At 37.7% G+C, this 13,601-nt stretch overlaps 1 protein-coding gene across 1 annotated transcript in view; it reads right to left on the bottom strand.

The window, feature by feature from the left end:
• pdzrn3b (PDZ domain containing RING finger 3b) overlaps positions 1 to 12,690 on the bottom strand; it is an 88,004-nt gene extending 75,314 nt beyond the window's left edge. The window contains exons 1-3 of the mRNA XM_084128541.1: positions 11,834 to 12,690; positions 8,320 to 8,406; positions 6,377 to 6,484 (exon numbers count right to left, since the gene is read on the bottom strand). Coding sequence (XP_083984667.1) covers positions 6,377 to 6,484; positions 8,320 to 8,406; positions 11,834 to 12,547 — 909 coding nt within the window. The 5' untranslated portion in view covers positions 12,548 to 12,690. The remainder of the gene's footprint in view (positions 1 to 6,376; positions 6,485 to 8,319; positions 8,407 to 11,833) is intronic.
• Between the last annotated feature and the right edge of the window lie 911 nt (positions 12,691 to 13,601).

Below are 13,601 nucleotides of genomic sequence, written 5' to 3'. Positions count from 1 at the left end.
ATTGTTTAGATTAGACTCCAGATGCATTACGATAATGAGAATTGTGTTGGGAAATTTGTTGTGCAACAGATATACAATGTTGCACAATTTAAAAAAAAAAAATCTTAAACTTAATCTTAATTTCTAAAAAAAAAAGAAAAAAAAAAAAAAAAAAAAAAGATCAAATTAAGATCTTAGAATGACAGGTGAATTAAGGACAACCACTCCAACCAAAAAACAAACAAAACAAACCAAAAAAAAAAAATGTATTTACAGCGGACCAAAAACTGCATTATTTAAGGTTGAAATAAATTTCCCTCAAGGACATCTCAAAAACTCAGGACATCCCAAATCTCCCTTTTTATAAAACCAACTGCACATTGTATACAATTGTATACATGTTTTCTTCCTCTGTCCTTCATTACAGCTGTCTGATCTACAAGGTTCTTCTTAATCATCAATGGACAAGAATGCTAACAACCTGAGTTCAAAAGGGCTGAGGACTCATCTGCATGCTAGCAATGGGCCCCAGACTCTTAACATATCTATTCAAGCTGCCACTCTTTTCATGTTGCCACTCACCCCTCACACCATTTAACGCCACATCTGACAGCGAGCACACACTAAAATAACTGAAAGCACCATTGGGTGTTAAGTGGTGGACTATGGGTAACCTTACAGCTATATGGAGACAGAAAAAGATAAGGAACCACTGGTGTTACTAGAAGCTGCTGATATTAAAGTTACATTCACATGCATTATACATATTTGATGCAAAATTATAACAAGACAACAAAGCTGGATAATAAAAACAATGACATCAGAAATCACATTTTCCTTGATCCTTTAACATAGGATTTTGTACCATTAAAACATCCCGCAAGTTTCACAGTTTAAAACATCTTCCTCATTATAAAGAAAATAATTTTTTTAACCAAGTTCCAAAAATGGTTAGCTTGGATATTGTGGGATCTGTGAAGTCACATGAGCAAATACATGCAAATTACACATGACTGCCTCTAGATCAAGAAATCGACTATTATACATTATGACGTTATACATCGCACCATATGCCCTGCCCGTTGGTGTTCAGTCTTTTAAATTCCACAAGCTTGACTCAAATGGATGAATAAAAGAATGTTAGTTTTGACGAATCCTGTTTTAACAGCTTGCAAAAAAAATAAAAAATCTGTCCAAGCACACTCATATTTGTGACAAAGAAGTGAACGCAAAACTAGCTTTCTGGCATGATCTTTAGGAAACATAATAGCTAATTAAAAGTGATGTTTAATATATACTGATACTAATATTATTAACAAAATCATTGCAAATATATCTCAAATCTCCCCAGCCATACTTAATTCTTATTTAAAGAGAACTACTCTTCTGTTACTGCTGGAGCTCTTGCTTCTTTCAGATGGCAAACACTGGCCTCTCAGTGGAGCTGCTTTTTAAAGTCTGGTTGTTGTTCAACCTCTGACCTTTGTCTGTTTGCAGGCTTTTACAAGGTGACATTTACAACCCGGTCTATCTCCATGACCTCTTCCTACTCCCAACACATCCAATGCTCCTAAAGACAGCCATGATCTACACTTGGATATCAAGACACATGGGTTTTCCATGGTTTTGTGACAAAAACACATTGAAAGCTGAAGGTACTATAGCCATGTATTGTGTTGAGATGAAATTGTTAACTGCATCAAACAGCATTCTTAAAGGTGGTGCGTGTAATTTGGTTGAGGTTAAAATACTTTCTATCTTAGCTAAATGTTTAGAGACAACTATGAGCAAGGCATTTGTGGACTGATTCCCCAGACTAGTGTAAACACTGTGACTCTGCAGCACTTTAACATTGCTCTGTTTATTTGAGAGATCTGCAATGTAAACCTCTGGTTCAACCAATGGAGAGTGGCGCAATATTACCTGTTTTACCATACAATGGCAGACTGGGCTTCAGTATGTAAAACCAGTTTAAAGGTCCCATGGCATGAAAATTTCACTTAATGAGGTTTTTTAACATTAATATGTGTTCCCCTAGCCCGCCTATGGGCAGTGGCTAGAAATTGTGATAGGTGTAAACCAAGTCCTGGGTATCTTGCTTCGCCTTTGAGAAAATGAAAGCTCAGACGGGCGAATCTGGAATCTTCCTCTTATGTCGTCATCAAAGAACAATCCCTTTCCAATAGCCCAAGCTGTCAATCACACAGCGCAAGTTTATCTGGACACTTGCCAAAACTCGTTATGAAATCAATGACGCTGTTACACTGCACAACGAAGCTCTTACTGTATTTACATCATTTTGCATTGGTGAAAGCATTAGTGAGAGCGCAGAAACTACGTTGCAATGACAAGATCTTCATTCACGTGATCAACAGACTGTCATCTGCTCAATGCTCATCACTGCAACCTTTTATGTGATGGGAATAGATCTAAATTCGTTAATCTCGATAGCTGTACACTGTAAAAAGTGAACAGTTGGATCAAAATTACTTCAATTGGTAACACCTAAAGAAATTAAGTTGTCTCAACTTAAATTATCACATTTTATCGTGAAAAACGTGATAATTTAAGTTGAGAAAACTTAATTTCTTTAGGTGTTGCCAATTGAAGTAATTTTTTTAAGTTGATCCAACTGTTCACTTTTTACAGTGTAATAGTAAAAACGTATAACAGCTGTTTCATATGCAAGCATGTCAGCCAATCACAGCAGTGGGCGTTTACACGACATGCACCTTCAAACAGAGCGTTCAAATCAGAGGCTAAAATCAGGTTAGGAAAAATGCCTTTTATTTCTAAATTATGACAATTTTTGATCTAAAAAACATACTAACATTATAAGGGCACCCCAGGAAACATTATAAAATAATAAAAATAATCCATGCCATGGGACCTTTAAATAGCAGTTGTTTTGTCCCCCACCATTTGGTTACGCGTGTGTATAGAAATTAAACACTTTATTTAAAATAAAAAATTCTAAACTTTTTTTTCTACATCAAAAATGTATCACAAATTACTTTTTTTGAAATATATACTACAGATGAAAAATAGCCCCTGGCTAACTCTGGAGCATTTACGGAAATGTTTATTTATGTGCACTGTCCCTGTTAAAAAAAAAAAAATGAATTAAAAAAAAAAATATAAGATGTTTTTCCAAACACAAGAGCTGTGTTAAATCCAATGCATAAATCAATCTGTCGCAGGCAAACTCGGCTACTATGTGTGAAAATTTTCGAACAGTGTGGAGCGCAAACACAGCACCGTTTTTTCTTCCCTTTTTACATCTTTTTTTATGAGAAAATAAATGTCTCCGGCAAACAAGGCGCTATTCATCCGCTGAATTATCTGAGCCTGTCTCTCTGGTGCTTACCAGGGACATCTGCCATGACACTCCTCCATCAGACAACCGTGGGAGATTCTAGATCTTTATGAGCATGTCATTTACATGCACATAACATCTTTGAAGCCAACATAGCCAAGAGAATATGAAGAATACGGGGCTATTTTGTGATTTTTCCCAATTCACTCTTAGTAAGACGTGAACAATAAAACATTCTAGCGAAATTTATTACATAAGGGCCAGATGATCTGTGCAGTGTGTTCCTGGCTGGACTTTCTCATGATCGCTCAGTGAGTCACCCATCACTGCTGCTGTCAGGAACATGTGCACAAAGCCCGTTGAATACCGTGATGGCCCTGCTCGCCCTATGACACAAATTCACACGCTCCGCCTGGATGCTCTCAGCCGAGATGCTGTCGCAACTCAAGAACTCATTGTACTGATCAGTAGATGCTAGTCACCCAAGAGTCTCTCGCTTGAATGGTAAACAGCATAAAATTGACTTAAAGAGGTTTTGGCGTATATTTGGGAAACTACTAGATTTTTACATTTTCTGAAGAAAAAGTGGTTACTTGCCAAAGAAAAAAAAAGGGTCACACCTACTGGCCGATACCTAGCCAATAATTATTTTCATGTCAATGAATGGGTGATATTAAAATTCGATAGGATTTCATCTAAATAAATCACAAAATAAGTTGTACATGCTAATAGTAAATTAAGGCATCATTATAATCTACAGTCAAATTTATATAAATGTTTAGATTTGCTTAAATTTAACAGTGTTATTAAGTGATGACATGATAGATAACGGCAAAGGTAATCTGAAATTAAAAATGATGAGAAATTATCATTCACAAATAATTATCCAATACTGATGTCATAATGTAACATCAACAACATGCTGCAAGATGATTTATCTGAGCACAAAAATTCATGTGCCTTTATAATCTTTAATCGAAATAACTTCCCCACCCTCTTGCAAAAACATCTCATCTCTTCTCTGATGACGTGTTTACTGGAATACATGTGGATCCAAATGAGCTGGGGGGAAAAAAGGAGATAAATGGATACTCCATATGATGGATGAAAAAGTGCTGATGTAGCAAGAGAGACAAAAGAGTGCTGGAACCTGGAGGGTTCCAGAGGCACATATTTTAAACAGCGAAGTCCAGCTGAGTCTAACTCTCATGGGCTATAAAGGATGGGACTACAGGGTGTTGGTTTAGATACATACACAATGGAAACAATACTGCTGTAAGCCATTTTGCATTAATTCTTCCCCTGTGATTATATTTCTACAGAAAATCATTTCTCAAGTCAACATAATTAAATATGTGATACCACCTGAGGCGCTGACGTAAAGCTAGAATCCATATTTCGATCTCAAAGAGCACAACATTACCTCAGGTGTCACCGATAGCCAGAAAAGCATTATTACAACCTTTTCAAAAGGCAGAAACATTATTAAAGTAGTTTTAAAAGCACCAATAAATCTCCTGAAGGAAGCAGAAAACGTTATTCCCATGTACACATGATCCAAATAGACAGCACAGGGTGGGAACAGCTTTGCATTGTGGGAGAGAGTTTCTGACTATAAATTTTAAAGGTTTACTCAATAGACTGACCTAGGGCTTTGTGCTTCATGTTCCTTATGCATTTACATCCTCTGGCACGCATGCTGTTTCACCTTAATTATTCAAAAGACAAAGACAAAAAGTGACTTTCTAGGTCTATTGCCATCCTAGAGCAAAATATCTTGTTGAAAAAGCTTACTGTACACTACAATGATAATACTAAACCAGTCACAGATAACCCTTCTCAAATATCTATGTATTGTTAAGTTGATGTCCTTTTAAAAAAAAAGAAAAAAGAAAAAGAAAAAGCAAAGATGTAGGTGACATCCACAAAAACCACAAGGAACACTCTCAGATATCACGGCAAAGCAGCAGTTGGCATCCTAAGCACAATCCAAAGCTTTTCCCCTCACCCTGGCCCCTTCCTCCAAGTAAGTCATACTAGCACATTTCCGCCCAACGCATTAACCAATCTGGGACTCATACGCCCCCCCTCCCCATCCAAAGCAGGGCCAGTTTAGTGGTCTTAAGTCACCAGGCGCCGACTGCATTACTGTCGCCTTTGGTGGCTCAATCTATCCATTGTCTCAAGGGCTTATGGCATATCTAAACGAACAGGAGAGTTTAAGACACTTACGGCTAGCACACTGCATGTGGCTGCTCTTAAAAGTTAGTATAAGAGCAGACACGACTTCCTCATCCAACATAACGCATATGCTGACGTCAAACGCAAATTAATAAATCTTGAAACCAAAAAGTGATGTTGTTAACTAACTCCTGAGGGGAAAGAATCTTGCGGCGAAAGCTACCATTTTGTTGAATGATGATTCGACTACACGAAGTGAAAATATTTACATTAACTTAGCTAAACAATTGTACAGACCCAGGCCGTGGTTATAACACGCTACAGTGAATTCAAAGCATCCGTTGTACCATACTTGTGTTTCATGCCGCTATAAAAGCAACCTTTGTAGGGCTGACTTTCTATGCACCCTCAAAAGTGACCACTGGGAACTTTTGGCCTTTTAAATAGTCCAGATTTTGTTCCAAGGTAAAAGAGAGCCTTCTGACTTGATGCCAGCCAGGAAGGATTCCTATAAGTCGGTATATACAGCGTCCAACAAATTACAAATGCAGACTTTCTGAAATAATCAGGGCTCATAGATCAAGTTTTAAACAAGAATCTTGCAAAAGCTGTTACATTAAAGCCATTTTCGAGGTATAACATGCTTTAAATATTATTTTATTTACGGGTTCAACATAGTTTGTACAACTGTTCCTTTCAGGATGAGCTATAATTGGCAAAAATAGTGCAACACAAAAGTTTCTGTCCTAATCAGCCACGATTGCGACATAGGACAGGATATGCATTACACATCTCATTGTGTTATGCACAAAACTGTATATGTCTATAAAATATGTTATGATTGGCTCTTATTGTGCCTTGGTTAGGCAACGGTATCAGGCTTAAAGCAGAGGCAATTACCTCCATTATCCTGTCATGGATCTGCAAACCTCCTTCTTTATCCGCCGGTCCATTCTCCACAATCTTCGACACAAAGATTCCTTCATTCGAAGTGCCATCTTTATTATCCTGCAATCCAAAGACAAGGCAGCAATATTTAGCCAAAAAAGAATTTTAAAAAGAATTAATAACCAATAAAACATTTTAGTAAGTATTACAGATGCAAAAACATTTTTACTGCAAATAAATAAAATGATTAACAAAGACACAGACTCCCTTAAAGACGCATCCAAAACACAAATAATTGTTTGCAGGTGTACAAAGCAATGCGCTCCATTGTTCAGCTTCTCTGAAAATACATTGTCAAATGAAAAACATATTGCGTTTGTGAGATATTTAAGGTGTTAAGAGATTAATAAAAAGATGCTCACCATTCATTATATGAAAATATAACCTGGACAGGATGGTTATAGCAAAACATCTGCCAAAATCGTTGAACCCACCTCCCAACCACATCAAACCACATTACCTCTGTGCCATGTTGTGTGACACTGTGCTGTAATTTTTAATGGAATACTTAAGAAACCGCAGGAAGTCAAACTGTGAACTCTGCAGTTAATTACTGTAAGCCCTTCCCTCTTCCCCATTACAACGACAAAAACAACATCTTTATTTGCCAGAGGATCCTACTCCTACATAATATTTATTTTCTTTTCTAATGAAACGACAAACTCTGTTCCAAATTGAAGTAACAGAACAAAAATAGTAGCTAAACTAAAGACGCAATACTCCAAAAACGATGAAAATATGTAATATTTAAATACAAAATATACTAAATTAAATATACAACATATACAAATTGCCTCCTCAGTTCAGTGATTAACTAGTGATAACAGTGATTATTAGAATCAGAGAGCCTTGTAATAAAAATACACCAATATTCCACACAAATATTGGGTGGCTACTAAAATTTGAAATTTAAAACTACAATTTCTTTCACATTATTGACAGAGCTCACTGAAATGCATTCTGGTATTCCCAACTCTGCGAATGATGCTGCGAAAGATTTTGCTTCCTACAAGCCTTTGCCATACTGACATTTTAAAACGCAACCCAAGTGGTCAGCTCACTAAGTTTTAGAAACAGATCTAAGGTCTTACAAGCAGACAGGATGGCTGGCATGTCAAACATTTGCTATGGAGGGGTCATGGCCACGTTGAAGTAGTTGTGCAGTTGCCAAGAGACGCAGCCATTTGTGTCATTCATTAGTGACCTACCTCTTCCACTTACTTTAGGGTAAACTAACTCAGCCATATCAATTTGTGCTATATGCTTTAACTGTGGTGTATTTTTATAAAATAAATAAAGCCTCGTCATTGTGATGAGGCTACATCTGGGTCTTAGAAGAAGCTCTGGAAACTTGGCTCTTGTAATAGTTTTCCTCTTTGGAAAGTTTTTCTGCAAATGTCCAGTTCAGACCAAAGTGCGTCATATTTCTATTTCAGACGAACCACAAACAAACACTTTTTAAAGGGTTTGGTGCTCATTCACACTGATATGGATACCACAACTACCACTTCAGGGTGGACTGACATACCAAAGTGGCACTGTATACAAAAGATATAATTTATGTCTGTATTTTCCCAGTTGCAATTTCCCACTTAAATTGAGTCATCCAGTGACACACTGAGATTCTGAAATAACCTGACAGATATTTTGTTTTGTTTATCATTAGATCAAGAAACTAATACTGTAGATGTGGCATGAGGTAATCTAAGGCCTTAAAATATATATAAATATTAAAAAATGCATGATCTGGGATTCCCAAACAGTTTTGTTAGGGAAAACCTTTCACAAAACCCCTCTTGATTTCCTTTACCAATCCTTGACAATCATGGGCTGAAACAGGAAATACAATGAGCCAAGGACACATAAGATGGAGGTGCAAATCTTTCTGAACTTACCGCACATGGCCTTCCTCCAACGATATTGAAGCCTAAAGATCCAGAATCACGATGGAGTATAGCCATGACACTTTTGGTCTCTCCGCCCTGAAAAAGAAGGAACAATATAAATGGCCCATTAATTCACACATACGTCTTTAAAACCATATATTTATTTCTATTCGGAAAGTAGAAACATCTGAGCTTCCAAACTAAATATTTCAAATTAGGGATGTGCCTGAAGCCAAATACTATGTTTGGATAGGAAATGACTGGCATTTTACAAGATCTGTTGCACATTAAGTCCTCCAACATCATCCTGTCAGTCATCTCTCCTCACTATCTTCAAGTGATAAGTGAAATCTGATGTACTGTAATGTAACTGACTACCGCAGCAAGCCTAACCATGTCCCTTCAGGGGCTCCGTAGAATGCGTTACTCGTTTTCAGTGCCTTTCCGAATTCGGATTTAGGATTCTAGGACATCCCTATTTCAAATATAACCCTTCAGGGTGTGTTTTTATAGCACAAGCTCTTAAATCATCCGTAGGTATCACGATTTACATTTGACTGTGACCAAAAGTGGTGCGTGACCAAACAAGTGCAGAAGTGCACCTGTTACAATCATTAAACATCATGCAAAATACATAAGTCATCTCAGCTTAAAGCATCTTGGAAAAGGAGCTGTCAAGTGGCCAGTGGCTTTAAGGGTTAAGGCCTTGTTCCCTGCTCATTTGGTCGAGTATATTAATACATTTGCAGCAAACGGCTCTCTCAACAGATGAACGGCGGAACGTGGACAAACAAGTGGAGTCAGCATTTTATTCCTCGCTTAGGGTGCACTGCATAGAATCAGAGACTTAAGCAGCTGTCATTTCTGTGTGCCACAGAATACAGTGTCTAAATATAATACAGACATCAATGGCAGGCATGTACAGTGTCCTCTTTACTATCTTTGCTGAGTGTATGCGATGTACGTCTCCAAGTAAGGAATGTATCCTGCTGGACCAGGTCATGGGAACAAGTCCCATAATTCCATGGGAAACAATGTCCGGCACCACTTAATATAAATGCACATTATTGTTGTTAAATTGTATAATAAAAATGTGGAAATAATGTCAGAGGATGACTCATCTAAAGAATACATTCTCTTGAATGGCAAAAACAACCAAACATATAGAAAGATAATGCATAAAAAGTGTTGAAATGCTCTAGTGGTGATATGAAAATTCTTGTGATATCATTTTTTTCCTCCAGAGCAGCTGGATCAACAGCCCAGCATTCAGCAGACAGGCCCAATCCTGCAAATGTCAGCTCCCCATCATCACCTTCCTTTCCCAGCCCTGCTTCAACTCACTTGACTGATGAACCATGTGATGGGAACAGCAAGAGAGACTTCATTCCCCTGCAGGAAGGCAGTCACTGGCACTAAGGCATCATTCAGAGCCCATAAACATGTTCACTCACTGGGAGGTTGCCTTAGGATCTCATGCTCCTTCATAGAGCGGTCAAGGGAGGTTATCTGTCACAAGTGTAACTCACAGACTTTTTCCATGCTCTGATGGAGTCCTGAGGTGAGGATATATTATAGCTAATGTGAAGGGCATCACACATGCCAGAAGATGTCATGGTACTTAATTTAAGGCATGGCAAGGACATAAAGCACTAACAAAAAAAATGTGCCATACTAAGGTCGTTGTTTCATTATTTGGGCATGATGTATCTTTTTAGTGCCTAGACTACACCAAAGTACCTTAGTATTACCATCACTTTACCATTGGCATGTACTTTACCGCTCAAGTACTTATGTAGCCTACTGACAACAATGTATAAAACTACTGTAATTTTACTTTAAATATGCTACCATTTTAAGTCTATTGTGCAAATATAGTACCTACATTGGAAATTATATTGAGTGTTCCCTCAGTGAAAAGCTGTTTAACTACCCAACTGAAGGACACAAAGTGTAATGTACGTCTTTAAACGCCTAAAAATAATGTAGCACACTATAGGCTATAACAATATGTTTTCTATACTGTAAAGTCCATACTAAACTAGAAAGTTCCATTAAAACCAATGAAGTCTACATTGCAAGCCAGCTAGTAACGCATCTTTCAGGGTTGGAACTTGGAAGGAATCATAAGAACAGCAAACACCCAAAATCCAAAACTTTGACGATAATGTCAAAGCGATCCCAGTTCACACGGATCCGTGAAAACTACTAAAATCGCTGTATTCTGCTGCCAGGCCAGTAGTTGGCGATTATTACACTTTGTAAAGAAACACTACGTGCCTATACACCTTATGCGCCAGAGAAACAAGCATGCAGCCAACTTTGGAATACTGTGTTTGAACTTCCGTTTTTGGGGTAGATCTGTATATTTCTATGGCATCGCTGTCGAAGAGTAATTAGCTGGTGAAGTGGATTTACTTATTGCAGAGTTAACGAAAGTTATCATGAGCATTGTAATGTTTGAAGCGGATGTCATAACAAATGTCAGTAGACTGGGAAGATTTAAAATGAGCGGTTCATTCATAAATCTGTAAGATCTTACCTTCATGCTGTGGAAATACAAACCTGAGAACAGAAGCGCACCGCTGAAAATGGGCAGAGCTACCTAAATTCTACAGACTGAACACGTAATACGCATGACTTTACTGTTTTCACAAATTAGCATTTCTGTAGTTTACATGGAGACAATGGTATTGTTTTCAAAAATGTGCACTTTGAACTAGTTTGCCTTTTGTAGAGCGCTGATGGAAAAACGTATTTTCGCTCTAGTTATAACCGTTGTTCCAGGCCAGGGTTTAAGTATGCGATTTGCTTGGAGCTTGGCTTTCCTCTTTTGGAACTTTTTTTGTTGGAGGAGAAGAAATATACCAAGTCACTGCCCAATATTTGCTTGAGAGTTACAAGTCACTGTAACTGGATATTAATTACTTGTCCAAGCATGTTTCTAAACCAATAAAAGCAATTTCACACTCACAATCGACAAGTTATATCAACATGGCTGTGATTAGTTACACAGCATCTTGCCTACCGCCCATTCACAGCCGATTTCAGTACACTCGAGTGATATTGCCTAAATGGAAGTCCATAAAGAGTTTAAATCTAAACAACACTGACTGTAAAAGTATAAATAAATAGGTGTCCCAACATTTAATAAACAAGAGAAGAGAAAAAAAGGAAGGTAAAATATAAAATTATATAAAAAAAAATAAAAATAAAAAAAGCCTGAGAGAAAACTGGACCAAAAATCAGGCTTCCAGAGAAAGCTCATTTGCTAAGGAAACGGACAGCATTAAAATGTAATTTCTGCCAAAATATGTAGCCTATACTGTAAAACCGCTATAAATTATTATGAGATTCCATTCACGCAGTGCAAGAAGCTTTCAGAATCGTTTCAGACTTTTTGTGTTATTAATAATGGTAGCCAATACTACGTTTTACCATAGTTTTGTTGTAGTAGTGGATACTATGGTTGCTATAAATATTTGTGAGTGTTATTAAAGTGCTGTCATGATTGTTCTCTTACCTTACACGGTGGAGAGAGACTCTTTGACAGCGAGTCAATCCTGGCGCTGTATTCCGTGAATTTCTTCTGATACTTCAGCGCTGTCATCTGAAGCTCGTTATGAACAGCCGACAGTTGTGCCAAAAGTGATTTCTCTCTTTTAGTCGATTTCAGAGCTTGTTTCTTCAGTTCCTTATCCAAGCTGACAACTTTCCCTTGCAGCGCGCCGTTGTGCACTTTGAGGGCTTTCAAACAACAGTGGTTGTCCAACTTCTGCTCCTTATGAGTGAGCATCAATCCGCATCCACTCTCGCATATCCCGACCGCTCTGAAATCACACGATTCACGCATGTGAGCATCCATATCTTTAAGGTTCAGCACCTCGCTGCAGCCCTTATTCCTACATTTGGCAGGAGAATAATCGCACATTTCCGCGTGCTCCGCCAGATGCTGAAGTTTGACGATCTTCTCGCAGCCCCGCGCGTGATTGTCACATTTAATGTCCAACTTTAATATTAAGTTTTTGAGAGGAAGGACGTGGTTGAGCTCTTTGGTGGAGATCCTTTGGCATTTGACCGGGCAGCTGCTCTGCTGAACGACCCACGGCAGCACACAGCCGGCGCAGAAGACGTGACCGCACGGGGTAGTGAGCGGATCCTCCAAAACTTTATTACACAAGTTGCATTTGAAGTCTGGGTCCACAGCCCCTTTGAAACGATCCAACTCAAATCCCATTTTTTTTATATTTAAATATATAAAGATCCAAAAGCAGAACCGGGGCTCCCACAGAATAGCACAGGGGTTTAAACGCTCTTCGGACTAAGTCATTAGAAGAGCTCCGAGAAACTAGTAGACTAGTACGAGAACTTCTACTGACTGAACTAATTGCCTGAGACTTCCTATGGGGGAGAGAAGTGTTGCAGATTTGGGTACCGTAACTATCTGAAGAACTGCGCACTCAACAAGTTGACTAAAAAGTTGACTCTTAAGCCAAACTTAAAATGTATGACTGTTGTTCACTTCTTAGATAACAAAATATCAAGGCAAGTGACATTTATACAAAGAAATATAGTGCAAGCACACTTTTCAAGTGAAACATTACATCAAAAAGTTTTAGGTTTAAATGATTGATAAAACAGTAGGCTAGAACAGAGCTTGTTGTCAAACTTTTTACTACAGTAAATATTTTTCAGTCAGATTTATTTGAAAGTCATTACATTTATATTTATTTAATATAGTATTTAAAGTACTTACAAATAAATTATATCGTTTTATGTTACTGTTTTTAGCAGCCTTAAAGTAAATGTAAATGATGATATCATTTTCATTCTCTATTTCATTTCATTCTATTTTTTTATATTGATATTGGATATTGGAGTCTTTATTAAAATGATTGCAATAGCAAATCACAACAACCCAAAAAATCCATTCAATTTCCGATGGACAAAATCAAGTCCCTCTCAACTTTATTTCTACTTCATGTTGTCACAATTGGGAAGTAAAAAAATACTATTGCAACTTCCATTTCATGCCAACTTTAAATCTTTAAGTGATTATCCTTTAAGATCCCATTGAGAAAACACATTACCGGAAAAAAGCATAAATCACTAAATAAAGCTGCCGTTAGATACATGTTTTGTGTGCTTATGCAGAACAGTTGAGAAGCTTACATATTTCAAACTTTAAAAGCCCCAAAGCTAAAGATGCTCCCTCACATTCCCTCGGTTTGCATGAGTGGCCAATGATGCCTCGTGGGGGAAAATAATCATCTGTCTGAACAGTTTTCTGA

This window comes from Abramis brama, assembly GCF_963993115.1.
Source record: "Abramis brama genome assembly, chromosome: 11".
NCBI classification, from domain to species: domain Eukaryota; kingdom Metazoa; phylum Chordata; class Actinopteri; order Cypriniformes; family Leuciscidae; genus Abramis; species Abramis brama.
Note: the sequence above shows the minus strand (reverse complement) of the source record. Positions and strands in the feature narration are given on the sequence as shown.